This window comes from Neltuma alba, unplaced genomic scaffold (assembly GCF_004799145.2).
Source record: "Neltuma alba isolate B1F8T4 unplaced genomic scaffold, ASM479914v2 tig00011698_pilon, whole genome shotgun sequence".
Lineage (NCBI taxonomy): Eukaryota > Viridiplantae > Streptophyta > Magnoliopsida > Fabales > Fabaceae > Neltuma > Neltuma alba.
In genome coordinates this window covers 388,602-401,535 of record NW_021636335.1, presented here as the reverse complement: position 1 = coordinate 401,535, position 12,934 = coordinate 388,602, and the positions used below count along the sequence as shown (strand labels likewise).

Below are 12,934 nucleotides of genomic sequence, written 5' to 3'. Positions count from 1 at the left end.
GTCGAGAGCAAGTTCACATCAATGATGGTAGTTCTATGTCTATTGCTAATCAAGGGGCAGGTACCTATTCCATGCTTAATAACAACTTCCATTTATCTAATCTTTTACATATACCCACTATTTCAAAAAACCTCTTCTCTGTTGCCCGATTCTGTCTTGATAACTCTGTTTATTTCAAATTTTACTCATCTCATTTTCTGATGAAGGACCTTCACTCAAAAAAGTTCTACTACAAGGCCCAACTGAAAATTTCCTCTATCCTGCTCCAACACGGACACCTAAAGCCAGCTTTGGAGTCAAAACATCTGTTGATCAGTGGCATGCCAGACTTGGTCATCCAGCTTATAGGATTGTACGTAGGGTGCTCTCCCAGCATTCTCTTCCTAGTTTTCCCTCTCAATCTGTGTCCTGTTCTTCTTGTAATAAAGCAAAGAGTCATGTTCTTCCCCACCCCTCTTCATCACATCGTTCCCCTCATCCCCTCTTTCTTGTATTCAGTGATGTCTGGGGTCCAGCCCCTGTCTTATCTTTAAAAGGTTTTCGGTATTATGTTTCTTTTGTAGATGATTTCACACGGTTTACTTGGTTGTATCCCATCAAAGCAAAATCTGATGTTACTAAGGTATTTTTAAATTTTCAAAAGCACGTTGAGAATCTGTTCAATACTAAAATCAAATTCTTACAAATAGATGGGGGTGGAGAATTTCAAGCTCTTCACTCTGTTCTTCAATCCTCTGGCATAATTCATCGAATTACTTGTCCTTATTCTCATGCTCAAAATGGATCAGTTGAACGCAAACACAGACATATTGTTGAATCTGGTCTTGCTCTTTTAAATCATGCTTCTCTGCCTCCCAAATTCTGGGCTCATGCCTTCTCCTCTGCTGTCTACCTTATAAATCATTTACCATCTGCTTCTCTTAAGCACCGGTCCCCTTATCAACTCTTGTTTAATCACTATCCCGATTATTCCTTTTTAAAAGTCTTCGGTTGTGCTTGCTGGCCTCATCTCCGTGCATACACTCGTAATAAGCTGGAACCAAGGTCTCAACTCTGCATTTTCATTGGGTATGCCACTGCTCATCATGGGTACCTATGTTTTGAGCCCAAATCTGGCAAGGTCTTCATTTCACGAGATGTAATTTTTCAAGAAACTGATTTTCCAGGTGTCCAGTTCTTTCCTTCCAATTCGGCCCAGCCCAACTCCTCAACTCCGACCTTCACCTCTTTGCCTAATCTGAGGCCCAACCCAATTAATCCTTCGCCTTCTGATTCTCCAAGAGCCCAACCCATTCCTCCTTCAACTCAACCCGACAATCCGGTCCCTCCACCTGATAACTCCTCTGCAATATCTGATCCAGAGCATCTATCTCTTCCTCTCACAACGTCAACTTCTTTGTCCTCACCGTCTTTTTCGTCAGACTCTTCACCTGTGCCAGTGTCCTCCTCTCCCTCTACCCGTATTATCACCAGGTCCCAGACTCACTCTCTCAAGCCGAAGCGGTACATTGATGGAACCATTCCCTGGCCACCTCCCAGAGCTCTTGCATTGATGATTAGTGCGCCTCCCGATGCACCCACCTTTGTCGCTGAAGCTCTCTGCCATCCTGAGTGGCGTGCGGCCATGGCCGAAGAGCTTTGTGCTCTTCTTTCTAATCAGACATGGGTCTTGGTCCCTCCATCTGTATCCCAAAATGTTGTCGGTTGCAAATGGGTGCTCCAAAAAAAAATTCAAATATGATGGATCATTAGACAAGTATAAAGCTCGTCTGGTTGCAAAGGGATTTCATCAAGCTTCAGGTATTGATTTTCATGAAACCTTTTCTCCTGTGGTTAAGCCTGCTTCCATCCGTCTTCTTCTTTCACTTGCTATTACTTTTGGATGGTGCATTCAACAAATTGATATTCAAAATGCCTTTTTACATGGGACCTTGGAAGAAGATGTTTTTATGACTCAACCTCCTGGTTTTCGAAATGCCCAATTCCCTGATTATGTCTGTAAGCTTCAGTGTTCTATTTATGGCCTTAAGCAGGCACCCCGAGCCTGGTTCTCTAAACTCAGCACATGTCTGATGAAATTGGGTTTTAATTCTTCTAAGGCAGACACCTCTTTATTCATCAAACGCACTTCGACCTCTATGTTCTACATTCTGGTCTATGTTGATGATATCTTAGTTATCGGTTCTGACTCAGTTGCCGTCCAAGATCTCATTCATACTCTCAATTCATATTTTCCAGTTAAAGACTTGGGACAATTGAGTTATTTTCTGGGTGTTGAATGTCACTTCTCCTCTGAAGGGTTATTTCTGTCTCAATGCAAGTATATCTCTGATCTATTACTTAAATCTGGTATGACCAATTGTAGTCCTGAAAATACCCCGATGTCTCCCAAAACGAAATTATCTGCCTACTTTGGTTCTCCCCTTGACAATCCTGAACTTTTTTGAAGTATAGTCGGCAGCTTACAATATTTGTCCCTCACAAGGCCTGATGTCTCTTATGCTGTCAATAAAGTTTGTCAATTTCTTCACAATCCCCTGGATACTCATTGGTCGGCTGTAAAGAGAATTTTGCGCTATCTGTCAAAAACTATTGATTATGGGCTACTTATTCAAAAGACCTCTCTTACTTCTCTGGTTGCCTATACTGAAATTGAAGCTCCTGAACAATTACTAGCTTATTCTAATGCTGACTGGAGGGGAATATTGATGATAGAAGATCAACAGGTGGTTATTGTGTATTTTTTGGTCCTAATTTGCTTTCGTGGAGCTCTAGAAAGCAACCAACTGTGGCAAGATCTGCCACTGAAGCTGAATATAGAGCTCTTGCACTTGCCACTTGTGACTTAATTTGGTTGCAGAATTTGTTGAAAGAACTTGGTGTTGTTCTTCCTAGTCCTCCCATTCTCTGTTGTGATAACATAGGGGCGACTTATTTGGCTGCCAATCCTGTTATGCATGCTAGATCCAAACATATTGAATTAGACTATCACTTTGTTCGTGAGAGAGTTGCTGCTAAGAATTTAAAAATTTCAATTGTCTCTTCCAAAGATCAGGTTGCTGATATATTTACCAAACCTCTTGATGCACCAAGGTTTCAATTTCTTCGGGCAAGTCTCACTGTGACACAGCTGCCGTTCGACTTGAGGGGGGCTGTTAGAACAAAGCCCAAGTCTGAAAATAATGTGTCTAAGGCCCATTTAGTCTAGCCCACTGTGATTGTATAGTTGTTCTAGATTTTCCTGTTTAGGGCTACGTGTCCCATCTTTCTTGTATTACCAGAGTCTATATATTCAGCACTGTACAAATCATATTCAGGGCAATACAATACTTTTCTTCTTAGCTTAAGGTCTCTATACTGCTTTAGTTTGATACTTGTTATTGTCAGTTCATAAGTTGTTAATAACTTCTTTAATACAAAGGCATTTTGTTATTTAATAGGATTTGCAAAATAACAGATCAGTCATCACTTCCTCCCTTGAGATTTTGACCTCTTAAGTACTTTAATCGAAATATTGTAATTTTTAACTTCTTTTTATGTCATTTTTATCAATTAGAATTTAGAAATATTGTCAAATTAGTTTTACGCTTTTGAAGTTTTTCTTTTGAAAAGAAAACCATCTCAGCTAATCACTATCATTGGTGGGCCTGTTAAAGTTTCGGGGCTGCCAACGGCTGGAATATTTTGTGACAAAATTGATAAATGTGAAATTTGATACCATTACCTTTTGGATCTTAAGAAGAAAAGCGAGTGAATTGGTTGGTAATAAAAATTTAAATTAAATACTCAAATGACTAAAGAAGTAAATTAAGTTGGAATCACCAAACAAAAACAGTATCAAAGTAAAGAAGAAGTGCAGAGAAAATTTACATTTCTTCAGTACTACCTGTTGGAAGTTTGACTATATTCCTCAAGATTGCTTTGGACTCCCGGCACCTTAATGCCTCAGCTATTGTTTCATTGCAATAAACACTGCCCCTCACTTGAGAATAACAAAACCTACAAGATTTACACATCAGACATACAAGTCTAATGTGTAGAAGCCTTTTAAGGAAGATATGGTTGTGACTCAATTGAATCAATAATACTTCATTTAATTCTAATTATAAGAGCTAATTAGAGATTCAGTTTGATTATAAATATAATACTACTCTAGCTCTTAATGTAAGATCTTGTTAACTAATTTGAGAAGATTAAAAATATCAGTTAAATAAGTTAATATGATATATTTCTTTTAAAGCACCCTAAACTTCTTCCTTAATTCCTTTCCTACCTCTCCTATTTGATTATTATTAAGAAAATATCAATAAGGTTAACTTAGAAAAAAATTGGTAAACATGCGAAATAAATCTTTTATATATAGGGCTAACATCAACTCTCAAATTAGGTTTTGTATGAAGAATCAGAGGAGTATCTCAATCCATTTTGTCTCTTATATTTATTTATTTCTTTTCAAATTAGTCCCCATGATGTTACATATCTTAAAGGATTTTCATTTTAATAATACACATGATTAATATGAATATTTTGGAGAAGATATTATCTATTTATTACAAATAACTAATTTAATTAATTTTTTCATATGTACAACTTAGCAATCTAGTTCTTATTCTAGATGTAGTAGTATAATAAAATATGTTTGGCTGAAGGACTAACATATCGCTGACAAGACATTTAAGAGCTCAATCGCTAATTAAAACACAATGCTAAGGCTTCATGCATTATATATGGATAGGGAATTAAAATTCTAGAGGGCAGAAATGAATATTTTATAGATTCTTTTTCCGCACAAAGTACCTGACTTTCAGATTTTCAAAACATTTTAAGACGATCATGCATTTCCAAAAACAAAGCTCTCAACTTTACAAGAGACCCTAAGAAAAATATAAAATCACTTAATATTTAATTATAAGGTCCTTGCAGTCTACATGCTTCTTCTTCTTCTTCTTAATTAATTATGCAAAACAAACCTAAACCCACAATTTTGTTATCATCAAAACAAGTGATCCAACAAAGATCACGCGTGCTCGTGAAGGCGATCATCGTAAATATTACGTCATTTAGCCAACTTTAACTCCTCTTCTTTCTTTTCTTAATGGCCTCATATCAAATATCCAATGTAAAAGAATGATTTTCCTTTTATTTAGCCCAAAAGTAAAGGACAAATAAAAGCTATATATATGCGCAAAAATGCAAAACAAATTGATAGGTATGACCACGTCGTTCCAAAAATACACTCTGGTGTTTGCTCAAACCAAAACATTTTCTTCTTCTGCCAAAGTTTTCTGCAACATCCTCTCCCTAGCCCTTCTGGCCTGCAAAATTCAAACTCTCCCACAATGAGAACAACTCAAAATACAAGCACTATTCATAAATGTCGAAAACTTGTTGCAAAACCTGATCAAAAGTGAAGATGGTCATCAATTATTGGAGAGGTATTTTAAAAAGTAGTGAAGAACAAACCTCTTTCATCCAATCTGTACAACTTAATATGATCATTAGCACAATCACTTGGCAGATTGTACCAGTCGTTATTCCAAGCCAAAGGCCTTTTGCTCTCATGTCTAACCAGAAACCCAAGATTGCAGCTAGTGGAATGCCAATAACATAATAAGCTCCGAAATTCACATATGCCCCTATATGCTGCCACCCACTTCCCCTGGCAATCCCTATTTTCGACGAGAATTAGATTTATGTGAAGTTTGAATGCAATAAGAACGTACGTACTTGTGTTTTGAACGGTATTGGAATGAAAGATTTTACCTGTAAGGGTGCCTTGTAAGGAGTCCATAAAAGAAGACAAAACTAAAAGAGGAGCAATGTCTGTGACATAGTGGATCACATCTGCCTCATTGCTAAAAACATGACCTAAAACATTCCGACTTGCAAAAATGATTGAGCTCACTATAAGAGCCTCACAGGTTGCCAGAATCCTCGAACACAAGGCAGACAATCTTGCCACCTGTGGACTTCCCGCTCCTAATGCATTTGAAACTCTCGCACTGAATAATACCAATCACAAAAAGTCAGCAATATAATGAGAGAGACTTTATGTCAGGCACAGAGAGAGAGAGAGAGACTTTATGAAGAGAAAGTCTAATAAGCATTGATGAATGTTATGTGATACGAACCTTGCTGCTGAACCAATTGATTCTGGTATCGAATAGATTGTAACATTCATTGAAACACTGTTCACCAAATACAAAATGAGTATAAGGAATTCATAGTATTGTATCATTATTTTAATACTTCTGACAGATTTAGGAGACTGAAAAATTTAGAAAAAGCATATACCACACGGCTAAAATTGAAGTTTCAAGCTCTGGGTTTGGACGTAAAAGACCAGCGAGCAGTGTAGTCACCTCATATGACCACCATTGGAGGCTGAAATAATCAATCATCAAGTATCTATATCAATAACATTATCTAAGGCATAATATAAAATACAGAGAAAGACATATTATTAAGTGGGGAAGATGAATACCAAGCCATTATAGCCGAGGGAATAGCAAAGCGAAAGAACTCTCCAAGGCCTTGGAAAAGCTCCATGGAAATTGGAACCCGAGTCTTTGCACAAGAATCAGAGAATTTCATATACAAAGCAAGTAAGATCACATTCAACCAGTATGAAATACCAATGGCAAAAGCTCCTCCAAAGCGACCCATTCCTGATTTAAAAACTAATGCCCAACAGCAAGCTACGTGGAAGCATATGATAAATGAAGAAGAGAGAACAAGAGGAGAGATCAAGCTCTGCATAAGATAGTATCGAACTAGTGCTTGAAGTATTGCATACCCAAAGAGGGCAGGAATCAAACAAACTGCAAATTCGCCTGCTTCATTTGCAATTAAAGGGTCTTGACCAAGTAAAACCAGTAGCTTCCCCAAGTTAAGCCATAAGACACAGAGAGGAAGACAACATAGAATAAGACAGAAGATGCCAGTTTGAATTTGAACACCAAACTTCTTATATTGCTTTGCTCCGTAGGCTTGACCACATAACGTTTCAAGTGCAGAAGCCAATCCAAACTAGGAATCACACAATACAAAATGCAATTTTTAGCTATCTATCAAGCAAAATTATAAAACCCCACAATACAAAATGCAATTTTGTATTTGTAAAACAGCAAGTGGGAGACTTACTATGACACTAAAGCCAGTGACAGCACAAAGTGAAATGGCAACACCAGTGCTAGATTGAGCAAGTTTTCCCAAGTGACCCACCATCATCAAAGCGATGGTTTGCAGAAAGAAGGTTGAAGAATTCACAGCCACCATAGGGCCTGCCACAGAGCAAACTGCTTTCACTTCTTTTGAAAACACACGCCATGTTATAGGTAGATGATCCTCTTCGTGCTCCAAGTCTGTGTTTTTCTCTAAGAGACTTCTTTCCATTCTCCTTCCTCTATCTCACTCGAAGGCACTATTTTGCGAACCTTAAACAGCAAGAGAGATATCAATTAAGGCTTTTAATTTGTGAAATATATAATCACTACTCTTAAATGACATAAATAAATATAAAACAACTTTAATTTTCCGGGAAGAGACGGATCTAGCTATGGGATAAACCTGGGCATGGGAATTATTTTCAGAGAAGTAGACACATATGTGTGCATGCATGCATTTGTGCGTCTTTAACTTTCTATTTTTAATGTTTATTTTAATAATTTTAATGTCTATTTTATCTTAGACACAAATTCGATCCCATCCTAGACACAAATACTGACACATATTTTTCCTGTTTATGTCATAATATGTTACAAATAACTTATATTAAAGACCATAGTGACACACCTTATACCCTTATTTGTGTCTTATGTTAAAGATAATAAGAAAATTATTAAAATAAAGAGAATGATGTTTCAAAAACTTAAATAAAATAAAATTAAAAAATAAACATTGAATATACTACAAATGAGTTGCATTTATGATGAAAGCTTCTCTTTACAAGTAATTTACATTTAACACGAATATTAACCAAGTATTTACATTGATTCATAAGATTATTAGCAAAAAGAAGGTCAAAATCAAGTATTTATATTTAATTTTAACTTTAATTTAATTATTGTTCATAGGCATATATGTAGATACACTTATACTCCCCATAAAAATCAAACACCTATCATTAGTTACAGTGTAAAAGGCAGTGAGGGAAAAAACAGCTTGACCCGTACGCTCACCTAGTCACCTGGCACTTGCTCATATAATTGTTTGAATATGTGAGAGAGAGAGAGAGAAGAAAAAGCTATACTGTGCAATTTTCCCCCCATCCCATCTCTTTTTTGGAATTGGATTCTCTCCACTACCCTTTCTATCCTCTTCCCCTCCACCACCCTCATTTTCTCTTCACAACCATTAGATCAAAACTCTAATGGTTCAGATTTAATATTTTATAACATTTTATAAAAATAAATATTATGATAAAAAATAGATAAATAAATTTAAACTGTTAAAATCTAATCTGAACAGTTCATAACTATAGACTGTTATTATATAACAATTTTTTTTAATTTTTTTATTACAATTGTAAACTCTTCAGACCAGATTTTAACAGTTTAAATTTATTTATTTATTTTTTTAATAATATTATTTTTATAAGATGTTAAATCTGGACCATTAGAATTTTGATCCAATGGTTGTGAAGAGAAAAGAAGGGTAATGGAGGGGAAGAAGATGGGAAGGTAGTAGAGAGAATCCAAGTCCTTCCTTCTCTTACTCAACTGACCATCTTGTCATATGGAGAGACCGCCGTGCAGCAAAACTCGTTCAAGCTCAGAACGAGTTTGATTTTTTTATTAAAATAATGTGTCAGATTTGTAAACTTATACTCGTTCTTACGAATAATGATTTTTAATGTAGTATCCTTATAAATATTTTTCATCAAATAGTATTTATTTTTTTTTTACTGTTTTTATATAAAGTATTTTAGTAAAAATGCCGATGATTGGCGTTGTGTTGTGGGTGGGAGGACCTAACCTAGTTTACCTATTATTAGTCAATAGTCAGTACTCATTCAAATGGGTGGGTCCCACTTATTAAACGGAGAATGAATTAAGCTTACTCTTATTTATTTTTGGCCTTCATACGGCAGCTGGTCTATGACTATGAAGTTAAAAAAAAAAAATTGTAGATGACAGGACATATGAATAGAATGATGCCATATACGTGTATGTATGTAGTTGGATGAGAGGATCCGATGCAACCAAATGAGGACCCGACGCACTAATGATCTGCTTCATGCTCAAAGCTTCACTTTTATGTTAAAAATTGAATTTGATCATATATATAAAATATCAATTCATTTTTATGTTTTCCAAAGTATTCTTATTAATTATATATATATCAGGAGAGTTTTTATCAAATAATAGTTTCAATGCAAATGATTTAAGAAATAATTTAGAAAAACCAATAACTTAACTATTTTTTTTTATTTTTTTAAAATTAGTTAAGTAGATCTTATACATCAAGAGTAGAAGGTAATATATATATTGAAGTACGTATAAGATGCATGATCTAGATCCATTCACATTCAAAGCTCTGTTTTCTTTTTCTTTGTGAAAAGAAATTTTAGGTGAGCTAAGCCTCATAGGTTTACTATGATTAGGGTATATCTTCAGACTAAAAAAGTATTTGTAAAAATATTTACAAATTGTCTACCAATAAAATTCTCATATCAGTAGTGAGATTCAAATTTATGATCTTGTAAGTTATGAGTTAATTTTTTTTCAAGTTGCTGGTCGTGTAAAGCTCTACTTTAATGCAGGAAAATTTCTGAAGAAAGACAGAATAGTTTCTAAATCTGAAGAATCATGACTTACCACAGTAACAAGCTTCTGAATCCGATATAACGTAATCTTGAAGATGATCCCAGATTCTTTGAAGCAGCAACCACGGCAGCTTTGAGGAAAAACAAAAATGGATTTAGAGAATCAGAGAAAGACGAAGGAGAGTGAGGAAGACGAACAGATGGGAAGGTCATATTTATATAATAATGAAACTAACAGATGCTGTGTAAGTCGGCCGGTTGGTGGGACCCGACTGCCGCATTCATAAATCTGACCAATAGTAAAGCCACATTGTTAATCCCATACCACGAGTCCACGACAATAGAATTATAAATGGGGTTAAGGTTTTTTATTCTTTTTTCCCTTTCCAATCTTAAAAGTATTCAGAAATATGGATATTTAATTTTTTTTAAATATTGTTCAAAAGTATTAAAAAAATAATATTATCATTTCCATTAAAAATATTGACATTCAGTTAATGTTATTTTTTTAGTTAACATTAGCTTTCTCAAATGAAAACAGTAATATTACTTTTTTTAACAATTTTAATGCGATATTAAAAATAAACTTTGAAAAGACAAGAATGACTTTTAATTCTTGAGCCTTACAAATAATGCATGATGCACAATTATTTATTTTGTGCTGACGCTGGTTGGGATAGGTTCTGCAGTGCTCTCTCTCTCTCTCTCTCTCTCTCTATATATATATATATTTATATATGTGTCCATTACTACCAATGCCCTTCTTTCACCCATAGGCCACAGGATCACGTGCTTGACCGGGTTTCCAAATGATAATAATAAGTAATTAGGCAGATCATGAGGATTGCTCAATTATGGCATATTCACTTGAAATGCACGTATATATTCTTCTAATCTTATTTATAAGATAGAGAGGAAAAAACAAGTTTTTTAGCCATATTTATAAGGTAGAGAGAAATTTTTTACATAAATGTATAATTTTATTTTTTATTTTTTATTATATTGACTTTGTTTTTACAAAATATAATATATATTAAATAAAGATAATAAAATTTTAAATTTAAATTAGAATTAATAAAATTTTAAATTTTTTTAGTTCGTATAAACCATATTAGAAGTAAGTTTTAAATCCGATAAAAGGAGCAATCAAAAGGATTATATTGCAATGGCCCTCAATTCATTTATCTGACAAGAAACATCCTAAATTTGCGCTGATTGTCTCAATTAATGCTGTGATGCTCGTTTGTCGCAGGCGCCTTTGTTAGCACAACTAATAATTAATAATTAACTGCCTAGCTGTCTTCCAGTTAATTAAAAAGTGGTAAGAATTATTCCTTCCGGTAATAATATTATTTGCAATGATACGATTATAAACCTCGATCCTTATTTATGAATTTAATATGGCTTTAGGTGCTAAATAGACTGATGTGTATGAAGAATCCATCACCACTACAAATGATCTCCGCCTAATCTAAATGGTTCAAACTGAATTTTATTTTTTATTCTTTTAAAATAATATTTCAATGTATAAGTAATTTAAAAATTATAAAAAAAATTTAAATAAAGACTATCAGAATTAACTTGAACGGAATAGATCTTAGTACAATGATAAGTATAATGATATTTACCATTGTGATGAGGACTTAAATACATGTCTTAACTTTTTGAACTACTCCTATATATTGAGTGAGAATAAAATACAAGTCCTTGATATAAGTTTTTGTCTCTATTGTTTTGTCCAATATGTAATGGGTTGATTCAGAAATGCCCTCCATTTACATTCAAATGTAATATAAAAGAATTTAATAATGATACCTAGTATATGATGATAGGCAAAATGAAAAATTTAATTTTTAAAAACAGTTTTGTAATTGCATCAACAAACTTGTCTTCCTTGCAGATATTACCTAAGGAGGGCCAATGACAAATGAAGGAGGGGCAGGAGGCAAACTAAGAGAGCAAGGCGTAACGAGCTGTGATGTTTTGATTAAATGATTATTGGATTAAAATGCAATCTTAACATTTATGTTATTTCTCATATGCAAATTTACCTCTGATATTTTTAGTAGTGTAATTTTGACTCTGATATTTTTTTTGGGTGCAGTTTTACCCATGAGGAGTAAAATTGCACAACTAAAAAGATTATAGACAATATTGAATCTGAAAAATAAGATCAAGATCAAAATTATACTTTAACCCATGATTATTTATTAAGTAGTGAGTGTCTTAACCTAAATATCAAAAGGATTGTCAACAAATAAAGTTTATGAACTTACATGGATTTTTTTTTAAAGCTCTTTTTATCTTACTCTAAAATGAAGAAAAAATTTAAACTTTATTAACTCTATCTTAAAATCTATTAACTTTTCAACCTTATCCCTATTTAATATATTTTCTAAAAATATAACAATATGCTCAATAATAAATTAGAAATAAAATTGTACATTCATATAATATATTTTCTGAGGTACTCCCCCCATCCATTTTTATAAGAAACATTTGGACAAATCACATATACTAAAAAATTAGTTAAAATTAATTAAAAATGGCAAGTTCTTTTTCCACCAAAAAACTCTTACTTATGGGGGAGAAAGAATAAGAAAATTATTAAAATAAAAAAAATGATGTTTTGAAAAATTAGATAATAATTATATTGAGTAGAAAAATAAGTAATTAATGGTGAAAAAAATGAAACTACCGCAAAATGTTTCTATTAATAAGGATAAGGTAAAGATGATAGCTGTTTCGCATAAAAAGGATGGATGGAGTAACTTATGTCACTATAAAAAGAACTTTCAACAATGATTCTAAAAGGCTCCCATAAAAGTGGACTTTCCGCAATGAAACCTAAAGGTGCAACTAAAAATTTGACTTTTTATTGTGACAATTAAAATCATCACGAAATGTGTAATTTTATGTGGCAACAGATAAAGTCGGGGTGGAATGTTTAACTACTTGTGGCCATAGTTATACTTTAAGCAGAAATTTGGAGCGCCAATAATTAAAATCGGGGCAGAAAGTGTAATTTTCAAAGACGATTTTTTTTTTTGAGTAATAAGAACAATAAGTTAGAGGAGTAAAAGGAAAAGAACCTCTCATTGCAGAGGAGCATGTGGTTTTAAGTGCTTTTCCGATGATGACATCAAATTATTCAATCTGGCCCAGCAC

General features: G+C 33.8%; 1 protein-coding gene across 2 annotated transcripts; it reads right to left on the bottom strand.

Annotated features, from left to right (window-relative positions):
- Nucleotides 1-5,424: 5,424 nt before the first annotated feature.
- Nucleotides 5,425-9,930, bottom strand: LOC114716917 (protein DETOXIFICATION 14-like). 2 transcript variants are annotated; one of them, XM_028901981.1, is made up of 7 exons: nucleotides 9,819-9,930; nucleotides 7,144-7,436; nucleotides 6,485-7,029; nucleotides 6,295-6,384; nucleotides 6,132-6,188; nucleotides 5,764-6,002; nucleotides 5,425-5,669 (listed from the first exon to the last, which is right to left on the bottom strand). In XM_028901981.1, exons 2-7 carry the CDS (start codon nucleotides 7,393-7,395, stop codon nucleotides 5,425-5,427), a joined length of 1,428 nt encoding a protein of 475 aa, XP_028757814.1. In that variant the 5' UTR covers nucleotides 7,396-7,436; nucleotides 9,819-9,930. The 2 variants fall into 2 exon arrangements, with proteins under 2 accessions (XP_028757814.1, XP_028757815.1); XM_028901982.1 differs by lacking the exon at nucleotides 9,819-9,930 and adding an exon at nucleotides 8,181-8,237.
- Nucleotides 9,931-12,934: the final 3,004 nt, after the last annotated feature.